At 44.4% G+C, this 15332-nt stretch overlaps 1 protein-coding gene across 1 annotated transcript in view; it reads right to left on the bottom strand.

Moving 5' to 3' along the window:
* LOC146650439 (uncharacterized) overlaps window positions 1-15332 on the bottom strand; it is a 153374-nt gene that overhangs the window by 24790 nt on the left and 113252 nt on the right. The window contains exons 2-5 of the mRNA XM_085385460.1: window positions 3259-3296; window positions 1439-1571; window positions 1082-1183; window positions 11-89 (exon numbers count right to left, since the gene is read on the bottom strand). Of these exons, the coding sequence (XP_085241586.1) occupies window positions 11-89; window positions 1082-1183; window positions 1439-1560 (303 nt within the window). The 5' untranslated portion in view covers window positions 1561-1571; window positions 3259-3296. The remainder of the gene's footprint in view (window positions 1-10; window positions 90-1081; window positions 1184-1438; window positions 1572-3258; window positions 3297-15332) is intronic.

Below are 15332 nucleotides of genomic sequence, written 5' to 3'. Positions count from 1 at the left end.
ATGTACAGACCATAAATATGGAGTCCAGCTGTGTTTGATGCTGCTCGGCAGACTGACCACTGGGAACCTCTGAGCTCTGCTGGTCCACTCTGTGGAGGAACCATGAAGGATTAGATCAACACAGGATAAAGATCCAGGAGTTTCTGCTCAAATAACTTCATCTGAATCAAGTCTTTCAAGTTTTAAACTCTCAGATTGTGAACATATCAGTAATTTTCAGTCTGTTTTCATGGACGTCCTTTCAGTGGTGATGTCAGGGATGATTTTGAAGAAGCTCATCAAACTGAACCATCAGCAGATCACTGCTCCAAAACCAGAACATGATCCGAGTCTCCCTCCACCACCAGAACACCAGCTTTACTAACGTGGTAGATCAGTGTAGTACAGATCAATAACTGATGAGTCATTTGATCAAAATCACTGAGTGCTTCACGTCTGACCCTCTGATGCTCCTGTAGACATTTTGCATATTTAATGAATGTCTGACAGTTTTACATTCATTCTATGAACACAGTGGAAATGTTGTGTTATAGTCTCCATGTTGTTTCCAGCATCATAAATTCTTAAGTTCAGAAAATTAGATTCTTTCTTCACAGCTGAAAAACAACAACATTTATTCTCTATTGAAATCTGCATCGTCCACTCCAAAGGTCACAATCTGAAGGTAACATCTGGTTTTGTTCCCTGTGGTTAACTCTGAGCATCAGTATGGTGGGATTTATCCACTACATCCACACCACTGTGGTTCAGTGTTGTCCTGATGGAGTAACAGCAGCCAGTATGATCCAGGCTTTAGCTGCTGGGTCTCTGTGTGACCTCTCAGACTGTTTAACAGATCAGACACAAAGAGAATCAGAGCAGCTCTGTTCTTTAAAGACAAACATGAACCCACTCAGGTCACACTTTCCCCACAGATATGAGCATCACTGTCCTCAAACAGCAAATGACCAAGTCGAACATTTGGATCTTTTCTCTTTCATTGTTTTCTTTTTAATGAATCTTTGTAACAATCTGAGGATGTTTCAGGTCATATTTATCCAGGAAACACAAACATGTAAAGGAGTCATCACAGCTCTCTGACCTCGTTGCTCCAGGTTCACCACTGAAGTGTGGAGGTCGACCTTTGGACCGGTCACTCCTCACAGACGGACAGCTGGACCCTGCAGACTGTGACCTCTGACCTCTGCAGACACAAACATGATTGAAGCAGCTGTGATCACACAGACTGCAGATAATGCAGCTGTTTCCTGTCAGTAACATCCTCTTAGATTAGAGTTCAGCTTTTTACAGGAAAACTGGACAAAACTGATTTTTGTTACAAACTCATTTTCATTTCCTCTCAGCTCACAAACACAGTCAGACAATCAACCAGAGTCAACACTGATTATAATGTCAGTGCAGAATTATTTCTGTTACTCAGTGAGTTCAGCTCTCTGACCTCGTTGCTCCAGGTTCACCACTGAAGTTTGGAGGATTTAGAGGTTTGGACCAGTCACTCCTCACAGACGGACAGCTGGACCCATCAGACTCTGCTCTGTCCTCCTCTTCCTCCATCATCATCTTCAGTCAGTCTGAGAGGTAAACCACAAACACTCAGTGAGTTCACATTAACAGGAGGAACTGAGTTACAGTCGCTGACCTCTGACCTGTCATGTGACCTAGAAACCAGGTCAATATGTCTGTAGGGTCAGTCATCCAGGTCATGTGATCTAAGGAGCTTGGAGAGAAAAGAGACGTCTTTAAGTTTCTGGAAGACGTTTCATCAGAGAAGCTTCTTCAGCTCTAAAACCAAACGGTGGAGAGTCCCAGATATTTAAACCTGAGAGGGAAAGAAAGCATGTCGCTGACCCACCACTGATGTTATTTCAAGGAGGAAACTGAGAGCCTTTGCACCAGGAGCACAAACATCAGCTCCAGCAATGATCCACTGATGTGTTTTTATTCCATGTATGAATGTTGTTATTGACAGAGATGACGTTTGTGTGTCAGTGATGCAGTGACTGTTGTTGTTACCTGTACAGGCTGGTTAGACTCTATGAAACAGATCATACAGATCTCTGCATGTTAGAAGAGACTATTAAAGGTCATGAATGAGACAAAGGCAGGGAGGCGTCCTTTACAGCTAAACAGCAGAGTGAGAGAACAGCCAGCACCTCTACATTTATCACATTATACAGCACATGTATGATACTGACAGGGATGAGAAGAATTTAGTGATTCTGATCCCATCATTGATATTACTTATTGATTCTCAGTAGCTCTGCTCTGACAGTCACCACCATCACTGAGCAGCATATCAAAGACATTTGTGCACATTAACTGCATGTTGTGGGTCAAATGTTTGTGCATGTTGGAGGCATTTCCTGTTTGTTGTGATCAGTGTTGGTCATTACTCAAAACAGTCATTATTACACATATTACACAAAACACTTTAATTAAAAGTAATGGAGTATGTTACTTCATTACTCCTCATAACATTACTTTGATGTTACTGTGTAAAATGAACAAATGAGCATGTAACAACATAAAGCTGAGGTACAGCCCCACACACCAACACAGATCCTGATGAGGTCACGTGATGTTTCTCTGAGTGTTTATGAACACAAATCAAAGATGAAACAGCACAAAGACACTTCAAAGTGATTCTACTGTAGAAACATGAACAGGTAGAAACCTGCAGCCTGACTGCTCATCACTTTGTTACCTGTTCAAGTTCAGCAGCAGCAGCTCACTTTATCACGGTGCTGGTCTGGGGTCAGTGTTTACTCAGCTTTAACTCACTCTGGGTTCTTGGCTAGCTTAGCGTTAGCTTAGCGTTAGCTTAGTGTTAGCATGCTGTGTGCTAGCTTAGCGTCAGAGCTCTGCAGGTGTCTCGTGTGTAAATATTAATCACAGTGACAGTAAAGGAGGTAAAGGGCTGTGACGTCATCACGTACGCTGCGTCCTCTGTGGGCTCTGAGTGAACTCAAAGTACAAACTACAAGTACACAAACACGAACGTAGCTCAGAGTGGCGGACACACTCGGCCTCGTTGGTCCAGCTGTGAGTCCGTTACCGTGAACTATGGAGCGGCAGATTTGTGCTGAACTAAGCTGCACACAGCTGATGTTAGCCAGGAAACATTACACACTGACTTTAATGGAGAGACCGGAAATACAAACACACACAGTTTGTTGTGTGAAGAAATCAAACACGAGCTGAACAAACAGTAAAGTTCCTAAAGACAAACTGTTAAAGGAGGAAACAAAGCAAACTTACAGTTTCTTCACACACCAACAACAAGCTCCACTCCACACCTGGGGCCCGTTCTTCGTACCTCGCTAAGTAAGTTAGCTGGATTTGATTGTTGACGATTTCGCGTGATCTTGGATCGTTCGGTTCCCCGAAGCTCATCCGGGACTTGCTGTCATAGCAACAGAGCCGTAAGCGTAAACCTGCTCGGGAGCAGGTTTACTTTATGTAAACAGGATTAGATCGCGGCCACGCAGGTATGTCCGCTTCATTTATACGAAAGCAACAGCGATATTCCACCACTGGTTCACCATAAATAAATAACATCAATGTAACTAAAGATAATGCAGCACTTGATCCTTTTATTGATGTCACACAGATACACTCAACAAAAATATAAACGCAACACCTTTGTTACTGCTCCCATTCCCCATGGGATGGACGTAGAGACCTAAAATTCAGTCCAGATACACAATATAACCATCCCTCCCAAACAGTGGTCACAAATCAGTCCAAATGTGTGGTAGTGGGCACATCTGCCATATTGAGATAATCCATCCCACCTCACAGGTGTGCCACATCAGGATGTTGATCTGACATCATGAGTAGTGCACAGGTGTACCTCAGACTGCCCACAACAAAAGGCCACCCTGGAATGTGCAGTTTTGTCTCACAGCAAAATGGGAAATGTACTATTAACATTCTATTACATGTATGTGATTATTACAGATGTAATTCATATTTCAGAGTAGTAATTGTAAATTACGTCGTGTAATCAAGATGAGAGACCACGGCTATAAAAGCGAAGGTGGATTTGGGAAGTCTGTCGCAGCCATGTCCTGTCCGTATGCGCGAGCCACCCATTGCAGAAGGTGCAGGATTGATAAGGAGAGTCCTCAGAATCCAGCGTATATTGCGGGATAGACAGGATCCTTTAGCTCAGCGCGACAGTGTGCTCATTGAGAGATATCGATATTCCCGTGAGGGTATTATTTACTTAACCAACTTGTTGACGAGGGGGTGCAGGACCACCACCTGTCTTTTTTTGCTCTGCCCTTTTCTTGGTTGCTGTTATGAACAAACTAACAGAGTATTACAGGGTCCCTTGCCAAGAGACGAAAAGCAATATAAGAGACAAATATTACCATTCTGTAGAATACTCCTGTATTTCACTTTTACTTGTTCCCATGTTCTTGTGGGTCCTGCTGTGGCTCTAATGTGAAAGGGGATATAATATAACATATTATAATATAATATAATGTAATATAATATTGGACAATATAGTGTCATATGATAGATCTACCCTACCGCCTACTGGTGTTGGCCAGAGGGCCGATATGGCAGCCTGGCTTCTGTCAGTCTGTCCCAGGGCAGCTGTGGCTACAACCGTAGCTGCTTCCACCAGTGTGTGAATGTGGGAGTGAATGAATAGTGGTATCGTAAAGTGCTTTGGGTGCCTTGGAAAGCACTATATAAACCCAATCCATTATTATTATTATTATTATTATTAAATTACCTACGAGTTTGATTTGTCAGCAACTTTCTGCCAGCCCTCTCTCCTTGCTTTTGCAGCCTTTGCAGTGTTCCCTTGCGTTTTAATTAAACTCTGAAACTCCTGAAATCCCTCACTCATGAGTTCTTGCTCTGTTGCCGGAAAATACCGAGCGCGCCCTTTCGACATTTTCGCCAACCAATCAGCGGGTTGCCGATCAATGTTTCTACTATCGATGCGTAGCCCCTTTTACGACACCCAGTGATGTCACATTACTGCGTCCAGCTGTACTAATCGTCAACAGCAGGTGTGTTCGGGGAACCGGATTAGCGAGCTCACGGTTAGCGCGATGGTTTGGTCTTGGATGTGTCATTTGATCTTGGATGTAGTGAGCGACGTACGAAGAACGGGCCCCTGGACACTAAACACGGACACACAGGTGAGCTGCTTCCTGGAAGGAGGCGGGGCTCCACCTGAAACTCAGCACAGGTGGGAGGGGCTCAGCTCTGTGTGTGCTGATGTGTTAACTTTAAAAATATGCCGTCTGACTGCTCAGAGTAAAGTTCACATGCTGACGTGTGGAGACATGAAACCTTGTTGTAGCTGCAGGTGTGAACACACTGATCCCAGATCAGCTCTGCTGTATTTGTAACATGAACATTTCTGCTGCAAAGCTTCAAATGTTCAGCATGTTTCTCTGTTTCCAGTCTATAGATCCAGTCACACTTTCTACCTTCACCTGTGCAGTAAAGACTGAGAGCAGAGCTGAAACCAAGCGTCCAATCAGTGAGCAGCATCAACACCTGAGCTTCATTCAGACTCTGTTATTGAAGATGTTGTTGGTACAAAGTTCATCTGCTGCTCACATGAATCCATGAAAGATTTATTTCACTGAATGTTTCTTCAAAGCTCATTTCAACCTGTTGAAGTCATGAATGAAAGTGCAGACTGACAGTGGATCACATGATGTTTAAGGTGTGTCATGTGACATGTTCAGTATTGTCACACATGTCTAGATTGTCCCTGATATCATAACTGCTCAAACACTGATGATTATATTTGAAGAATTATTCCTGATGGCAGCAAAGTTTGAATGGAGCTCTCTGTCTGTGCTGATTTGTCGCCCTCTGGAGGTCAAAGCACAAACTGCATGATGTCACTGTAACCACCACAGTGACAGGATGTGTTTTTATGACTGAAACACTAGTGATGTGTCCTGTGTGTCGAAGCGTTGAATCGTGTGTCGGGTAATCTCGGGGGCGTTTTTGTGAAACGCGTATCGAGGCTTGCTTTGATTACGTATGCAGTGACGTTCGAGACCTCGCGGGCAGTCCGTACCACGTGACTGATTCAGGGACTGGTTCACCGGATCGCGCCAGATTCGAAATAAAATGGGCAGGAAAATTGATTGATTCCCCATCACACTGTGTTGTGGAATTGGATTACGTACGTGCTACACAGTTACTTGTCTCTTCTTCGATGGAACCAGCAAGGAAGAGATGTTTTTTTTTTTAATTTTGTCTCTCCTAATAAAGTATGCACACAGTAATAAATATCACAAATGATAAACACCAAAATATAAATAAACAACACTACACATCCTATAATCTGATTTCTGTCTTTTAGTTTATTAAAAAGTGAAGCACCAAACACTAGTTTGTGTCATTATCCAGATGTACATAAGCATGATTACACAGGTACTAGGAGCGGGTTTTGATTATCGATTAAAATCGATTCTAGCTTGGATAACGTGATATCGATTCATTAAAATCCTGAATCGGTTTTTAATATAAATATTACTACATTTCAACCACCACCAAACAGCTAAAACAGTAAATGAGAGGAGGTACACCGATTCTGCACAAAGACGTAAACACAAGGCGCGGACCGCTGACGGATCAGAATCAGTGAGATGTCGCCTTTCTCACCAGACAGCACGGACACGGTCGGGGCTGAAAGCCGACAGCTCACTGATTCTAATCCGTCGGTGGGTCCGTGCTTCGTGTTTACGCCTTTTTTGCGCTGATTCTGAAGCTGCAGGTTTTATTTCTCTTCAAACAATATTGACCGAACCAGCAGAAAAAGGAGATCCAAACTACGCTTCACATAAACATCGTCATGAATTTCCTCTGACTTTTGCTGTTTTGCTTTCACCAGGATAAAATCACACTTCATGCACAGCTTTCTCTCTCTCTCACACACACACACACACACACACACACACACACACACACACACACACACACACACACAATACTTCAAGAACAGTTTCCCGTCTAAAAATCTGTTTTCTGCATTATTCGCTTGTTTGTTACGCATAAGACCTCCGTTGTTTGTCAGCCGCTGTTCTTTCCCATTTAAATACTTCCGAAAAGAAAACCTAATTTCTGCCGTTCAATAGCCTACTAAAATAATTGAAACTTTTTAACATTATGCAAAATTGCAAAACGTTAAGGTGTGTCTCTAATAAAACCTCTATTTGCTCTGCTTCAATTCAGCAGCATCAGGTAATGTTCATTGGTTGATTAATGGTTTCTTTCGGTTTTGATCTACTGCTGAATATTTTTATAAAATCGTTTTTCTGTTTTAGCCTCAGCTATGTTGACACAAAGGCATCTGCTGTGATGCTTACACATTAGATAAAGTCTTGAAAGTGTCAGCTTTCTTTTTATAGTTATACAAATATGCAAATGTACTGATCTATGATCTGAATTATAGTATTGACTGACTGTCTGAGGCTGACAGTTACACAATCATACCAAAACGCTGTCCTGATACTTTCCACTTTCTCTTTTGTATCACACATACTGAGACAATATTCAGGATAAATAACCAAGAAAACAATTTATTTATTCAGTTTAGAGGTTTACACATCATTATAATCACAGAGCCTGCTTCACTTGAATTGTCCACTTGATGGCGCAGTAGAACGCCATCAATTGGGTGGAAAGTAGTGATGGCCCGCTTGAAGCTGGCGCTCCGGAGCTTGTGTCGAAAAAAACAACACACTGGTTCAGAAGCACTGTGTCGAGGCTTGCTTCGTTTGGCAAAAGTCACGTGACCAGTGACGTCCGAAGCTTCATTACGCACGTAACTGCTTTGGTACCTGATTCAAACGGATATAAGGAAGTGAATCATCCACGGGATTTTGAGTTGATTTTGCTCAATTAATTTTATCTGCCGAAGTGAAAAACCTGAAATGTCCAAAATCATGTTTTCATAATGTAAATATCATTACAGCACATGACTTTAGGAACACTTCCATGTGAATTAAAGCTAATGAAGACTACAACAATGTATTTGACACTATACGTACATTACATTGCTACACAGTTTAGAAAATCATTTTGTTTATTGTTTTTAGGTGATAGTCTGCAGGACCCAGGAATACCTGCATATCTACCAGCTTGCAGTGTAGTTCCTGCACTCCACAGCCTCTTCTGTTCCATGCAAGTGGATTTTCTCCAGAGCAGGAGAAACTATTTCTAAGAAAAGAAACAGACTCAGCCAGCGCACAGTAACACTAATCCTCTTTTTAAATGTAAATAACAAAAGGGCTACCTGACATAGATCATGTTTTTACTTTGCAAGTTCTTGATTAGGGGTGGGTTTTGATTATCGCCTTTCTGATTACAATCCATGCTAAATTGAATAAAGTGATATTGATTCATTAAAATCCCGTGTCGATTTGTAAATTAACGTTATTAATTTACAAATGGCGGCGCGGCAGTAGCACGCAGCGGCCACTCCGGAGCCAAAACTGGTGCTGCATTGTTTATTGTTTACGTTTCTGTGTGTAGCGTGCTTATTTTGCACTATGTATGGATAACGTCGCAACTGGTGTCGGTGTTCGTGCATACAACAGCCAGACACTTTTCAACCTAAATAACCTAGTTGACGACATCCAGGAGGGGCTGCGGAAACGCTGCGTGAACTCGGCTTGCTCCGCGAACCAGGCCTCGAAGCCTCGGCGTTGCCTGATGCCGGCGGACGGAGGTGGAGACATCGGAAGCGTTGCGCGAGGAAGCGGAAGCGCGGCAAGCGGGCGGGAGTCTGTGCTAGGCTAAAAACAAACCCTAGCCGGCCGGCTCTACCGTCCATCATCTTATCCAACGTCTGCTCCCTGGATAACAAACTGGATTACATCCGACTCCAGCAGGCCACACAGCGTGAGATTAGAGACTGCTGTGTCTTTGTTTTCACGGAAACACGGCTCAGCGAAAGAGTACCGGACGCCGCTATTCAGCTAAACGGGCTGGCCTCGTTTCGCGCTGACAGAAATGCAGCTCTGTGTGGTAAGACTCGCGGTGGCGGCTTGTGTGTTTACATCAACGAGAAATGGTGCAAGAACTCTGTGCTAGTTTCTAGTTATTGCTCATCGCTGGTGGAGTTTGTGACTGTTAGATGCAGACCTTTTTACTTACCACGGGAATTCACCACTGTTTTCATTATCGGAGTGTACATTCCACCTAGCGCTAATGCTAAGGAAGCGCTATGGGAATTGTATACAAAGATCAGTGAACTGCAAAATACACACCCGGATGGACTGTTTATTGTTGCTGCGGACTTCAACCATGCAAATCTCAAGTCAGTGCTTCCTAGATTCCATCAGTATGTGGACTTTGCAACGAGGGGAGAAAACACGCTAGATCTTGTTTACACAAACATCCCCGGCGCATATCGGGCAGAGCCCCGCCCCCACCTCGGCTACTCAGACCACATCTCTGTTATGCTAATTCCAGCATACAGACCACTCGTCAGGCGATCAAAACCGGTTCTGAAGCAGGTGAAAACCTGGCCAGCAGGAGCCATCTCTGCTCTTCAGGACTGTTTTGAGAGCACTGACTGGAACATGTTTAGAGAGGCTGCAACTTACGGCGACTTCACTGACTTGGAGGAGTACACATCATCAGTGTCCAGCTATATCAACAAGTGCACCGATGACGTCACTGTCTCCAAGATCATCATCTCACGACCCAACCAGAAACCGTGGATTACTGCGGAAGTGCGTGCACTTCTAAGGACCCGAGACTCTGCCTTCAAAGAGGGAGATAAGGTGGCGCTTAGAAGAGCGAGGGCTGAACTTTCTCGGGCCATCAGAGAGGCGAAGCGCGCACACGCCCAGAGAATCCACAACCACTTCAAGGACAGCGGCGACACACGACGCATGTGGCAGGGCTTACAAGCCATCGCTAACTACAGGACGACACCACCTGCCTGTGACAGTGACGGCTCCCTCCCAGATGTGCTTAACAACGAGGAAGACCACCCCTCCTCCGAACGACCAGGTCCTGTGTCTCACTACAGCTGAGGTGAGGAAAACTCTACGCAGAGTCAATCCACGTAAAGCTGCTGGACCAGACAACATCCCAGGCAGAGTGCTCAGAGAATGTGCTGATCAGCTGGCAAATGTTCTCACCGACATCTTCAACATCTCTCTGAGCAGTGCCGTTGTCCCCACGTGCTTCAAGGCCACCACCATCGTCCCCGTGCCCAAGAAGTCTTCTGTGTCCTGTCTCAATGACTACCGCCCTATCGCACTTACACCCACCATCATGAAGTGCTTCGAACGGCTCGTCATGAGACACATCAAGACCCTGCTGCCCCCCTCACTGGACCCAATGCAATTTGCATACCGCCATAACCGCTCAACGGACGACGCCATCTCCACTGCACTCCATCTTGCCCTGACACACTTGGACAAGAAGGACTCACACGTCCGAATGCTGTACATAGATTTCAGCTCAGCATTTAACACGATCATCCCCCAACAACTGATCGGAAAGCTGAGCCTGTTAGGCCTGAACACCTCCCTCTGCAACTGGATCCTGGACTTTCTGACCGGAAGGCCTCAGTCAGTACGGATCGGGAACTGCACCTCCAGCACCACCACACTGAGCACTGGGGCCCCACAAGGCTGTGTGCTCAGTCCTCTGCTGTTCACACTGCTGACTCATGACTGTGTAGCAACACACAGTTCAAATCACATCATTAAATTCGCTGATGACACGACCGTGGTGGGTCTCATTAGCAAGAACGACGAGTCAGCGTACAGAGAGGAAGTGCAGAGACTAACGGTCTGGTGTAAAGACAACAACCTGTCTCTGAATGTTGACAAGACAAAAGAGATGGTTGTTGACTTTAGGAGGACACGAGGCGACCACTCACCGCTGAGCATCAACGGCTTCTCTGTGGAGATCGTCGACAGCACCAAATTCCTGGGCGTCCACCTGGAGAAGGACCTCGGCTGGTCCCTCAACACCAGCTCCCTGCACAAGAAAGCCCAACAGCGTCTCTTCTTTCTGAGAAGACTGAGAAAGGCCCGGCTTCCACCACCGATCCTGACCACCTTCTATAGAGGAACTATTGAGAGCATCCTGAGCGGCTGCATCACTGTCTGGTTTGGGAGCTGTGCCATATCAGACCGCAAGACCCTACAGCGGATAGTGGGAACAGCAGAGAAGATCATCGGGGTCTCTCTACCCTCTATTGAGGACATCTACACCACACGCTGCATTCGCAAAGCCACCAGCATTGTGGCTGATCGGACACACCCCTCTCACACACTCTTTACACTCCTGCCATCTGGAAAAAGGTACCGAAGCATTCGGGCACGCACATCCAGACTGTGCAACAGCTTTTTTCCACAAGCCATCCGTCTCCTCAGCAAAAAGGGACTGACTGATAAACACGCACACACACACATACACTAACATTATCACTCAGCTTAACTCAAATACCTCAAAACATTGAGACTGGACTGACTAACCAACACAAGCGCAAACACACTGACCTACACCACCAAACCATCGCACACACCAACCTGTAAATGCTCTTTTGCACAATATTATTACTAGATATATTATATATTATTATTTTTTTTGCACTAACTTGTCTTGTAGCACCTTGGTTCCTGGAGGAACGTTGTTTCGCCTCACTGTGTATTTTTAAACTGTATATGGTTGAAGTGACAATAAAGTTGAACTTGAACTTGAACTATTATGCCTGAAACGCCAGCATCTCAGGTTAAACCTCACAACATGTCGTCAAACACCATACAGCTAAAACAGTAACTGGGAGCAGGTTTACGGATTCTGCATACAAACGTGAACACAGACGTGTCAGAATCAGATTTTGGTGCGTCGGCGGGTCCGCGCTGTGTTTGCCTCTTTTTTTTTCGCTGGCTTCTGCAGCTGCAGGTTTCATAACTCTCTGTTTACATCTCTAATTAAGTCTCACGTGTGTCAGCTTTCTTTTAATAGATACGAAATTATGGATATATACTGATACATGACCAGAATTGTAATATTTCTGACTGAGGCAAAACTTTCCAGATTCCAATCAAATTGAATCGGATCCTGTATCGAATCAAAATGATTCTACAAATCAGTGACGATGCAGCCGTACTCAGCTTCCTAAGCATTTTCCCTTTCCAGTTCACAATCAATCCTACCCCTAGGTCAAAAATATGTATAGGACAATCGGCCTCATCTAATATTTTGTATGAACCTGTCAAGCTGTCCAGTGATTAAACGACAAGTAGATGGAGGCAGGACTTCACAGCAGGGGCATACTCCATAATGTGCTGTGCATTCTCATATGTATATTATATATATTGCTCACTTATTGTATTTACCAACATCAAGGAGTTATGAGCAAAGAAAGGCCACACCATAGTGCATGTTTAAATAGGGAAAGTTTATTGATCAAAATGTATTACGCAAATACGCATTACATTTTTTTCAGCCCCCCCAATCGAGAAAACAAAATCAATTACATGTTCAAAGCAACGGAACGGTGGCCCAATATCAGAGAGAACTCCACTCTTGAGTGAGCAGTGATGATTGAGCAGTCCGTTTTATTTTGCAGATTCAAGCTGCTCTTCTAAATATTCACCACCAGATGTCACCGGAGAGGACTGTGTTGAAAAGCTTCAAGTAATGAACCATTTTTCAATACAAGCTTCAGTGCTTCGGAAAGCTTCATTTGGCCATCACTATCACACACTAACCAGCACAGAGGAAATCCACCAGAAGCCTCTCCCACATCCACACTGCTCTTCTCCAGCTTATATCACCTCTGAGGGTAATTGGTGGTAAACGAGGGCAGATGAGCAGCAGGTGTGTCCTAAAGGAGAAGGCAGGGGCAGAGAGAGACAAGGGGAGGGGCAAGACAACACCACGCCCACACACTCCCACAGCCTCACAGGATGTAACAATCAATAACATGAGCTTCAGTCTTCGTGGTGTTTCTTAAATGAAGACTCTCTCAGTGGGTCAACAGAACTTCTGGCACAGGACAGCTGTGATGAAAGAAAGGGAAGAAGTTTCTCCAAACCTCTGGACGCAGGAAACCCAGCTTGGTCCTGATGGTCTCCCTCACTAGTTTCTCTCCAGGGTGAATGTAGCTGTTGATATAATATGGACTCTATTATTAAATGAAAAGACCAAATTAGACTATACTACTGAAACGTTCTGCTGATGTTTTTAAAGTCTCCATGTTACCAGGCTGTAGACTAGAGATTTAAACAGTTTTAGATCCATTACACTCTTATGTTAAAATCTCAAAGGACAGCATTATATTTTTGATATTAACAGTAACTCTGGGCCTCTGTGGAGTGTGCAGCTGATCTCATCGCTGTCTAAAAATGGATAAAAAAACATAAGTGTTGAAGACTATTAAGAGTAGCAGGTGTGTAGCATCGCTAACTAGCTAGCAACAAGCCTCCAACACAGTGCGTATGCTAGTGGCTAATCTAACTAACGAATTAACAACAGAGTGATTTTAGAACTATACGATGATAAACTGTGTGTCTTTTTTATAACAGTGACATTTACCTTAATTAGACGAGTTCTCAGTCGCGGTAAACCAGCAAAAAAACTCGAGCAGCCGGGCTACGTAGAAAGTGTAGGGGGGCGTGTTTGCGGTCACATCCAGCGGGTGTGTGGGCGGGAGCGTTACACAGTCGCTCCACCTCAAGTCACTAATGTGCAGACTCTGGCTCCAAATTTGCAAGATGGCAGCCTCCAGAAGTGGGATATTTTGGCATCATTTTTGCACAATGGGAGGAGGCGGGGTCGCGTCGTACATCTTTTATACAGTCATTGGTTTCTACACTGGTTAGCAGGCAACCGTCTGCTGGAGGAAACAGTCTGAGTCACATGACTCTCTGTGGTGGAAATGTCACTTCCTGTTGGAGCGGAGCAAACTCTTTGTGATGCAGTTTTTATAAAATCAGACGTTTACGTGTTTAATCTGTGTCTAAACTCCACCTGTGATAAATAATCTATCAAACCAGCTGTGACCTCTCTGTGAGTCTGTGGGTATAAAGACTCAGAGTCTCTCCATCAAGCTCAGGCCACAGACAGAGAGTCAGTGAGGGGAAAGCTGGGGCTCCTCTCCACCTCCTCCACAGACTGATGGAGGCAGGAAAAACTGCCTTCAGTCATCAGGAAGTAACAATGACTCGGAGTTCAGCTGCTGACCATCAGCTAACTCTGCTCCTGCTCTCATTCAGACTCTGATCACAGACTAACAGGTCATGGCGGACACACTCGGCCTCGTTGGTCCAGCTGTGAGTCCGTTACCATGAACTATGGAGCGGCAAATTTGTGCTGGAACTAAGCTGCACACAGCTGATGTTAGCCAGGAAACATTACACACTGTTAACATTGCCTCAACACGGAGCTTCACACGGAGACGATCAGCATCAGTCAGAGACACAAAGTTCAGGAAGTGAAAGTAAACTTTGAACAGGAAGGAAACAGCCAGAGAGCCATTTGACAAACACTCTGTGACAGCTGCTGTTAGAACAGATGTTACCATCATGTTAACAGATCCTGCAGCATCACATGGCACAAACAGCAGTGTGCACATTTACACATGTGGAACAGGAAGGTCATTAATACCTGTCTCTGTGAACACCTGTCTGAACAGGAGCTGCACTCATGAAGCTCCAAGTAAGACTGAGTTTAAGACAGAAACTTAAAGACCAAATATTCAACTTCCTGATCCAGGATTCAAAGAGGATCAGCAGAGTTGAGGTGTTGGAGGATTGGATGTTCCAAACACAGCTGCAGTCAGAGAAACAGATGCAGAGACAGACGAACATCATGTGCTGAAGATCAAACTCTGTACAGACACAGGAAACAGCAGCACCGACTGTGATGCTCTCAATGACCACGTTCCTGTTAAACACAGTTAGCAAAAGAAAATGAAAAAGAGAGAAAAGCTTAAATAAATTGCTGATTCTTACAAATTTACTTTAATAAGCCCCACGCTCCCGTACCGGGGGCAAAAGACATGTGTGGTATCCACAGAAATCTCTGCTAAAGTCTGATAGAAAACATTTCTACAACCACCAAACACACGAAACAAGCAATGATTAAAAGAGTAGTTACATAAATGCCCAAAAGTCCATAAACAAACAAAACCAAACAGACTTCATGTAACCGGCTAAAGAAAGGCTAGTTAGCTCCCAGAGCTATCACCGATTCCAAACACCAAGTTTCACCGCACTCCGACTAAAACTCACTGAAATAGTTCCAAAAGAAGACCACAAAAACACACAGCGGCGCAAATGTGCTAAGACAGATTTCCTCCTTTTTGC

Source organism: Rhamphochromis longiceps, linkage group LG16 (genome assembly GCF_057381845.1).
Source record: "Rhamphochromis longiceps isolate RC_006_pf linkage group LG16, R_longiceps_female_GT1.1, whole genome shotgun sequence".
Taxonomy (NCBI): Eukaryota; Metazoa; Chordata; class Actinopteri; order Cichliformes; family Cichlidae; genus Rhamphochromis; species Rhamphochromis longiceps.
The sequence above is the reverse complement of the archived record's forward strand: the minus strand, read 5'-3'. Positions and strand labels throughout refer to the sequence as shown.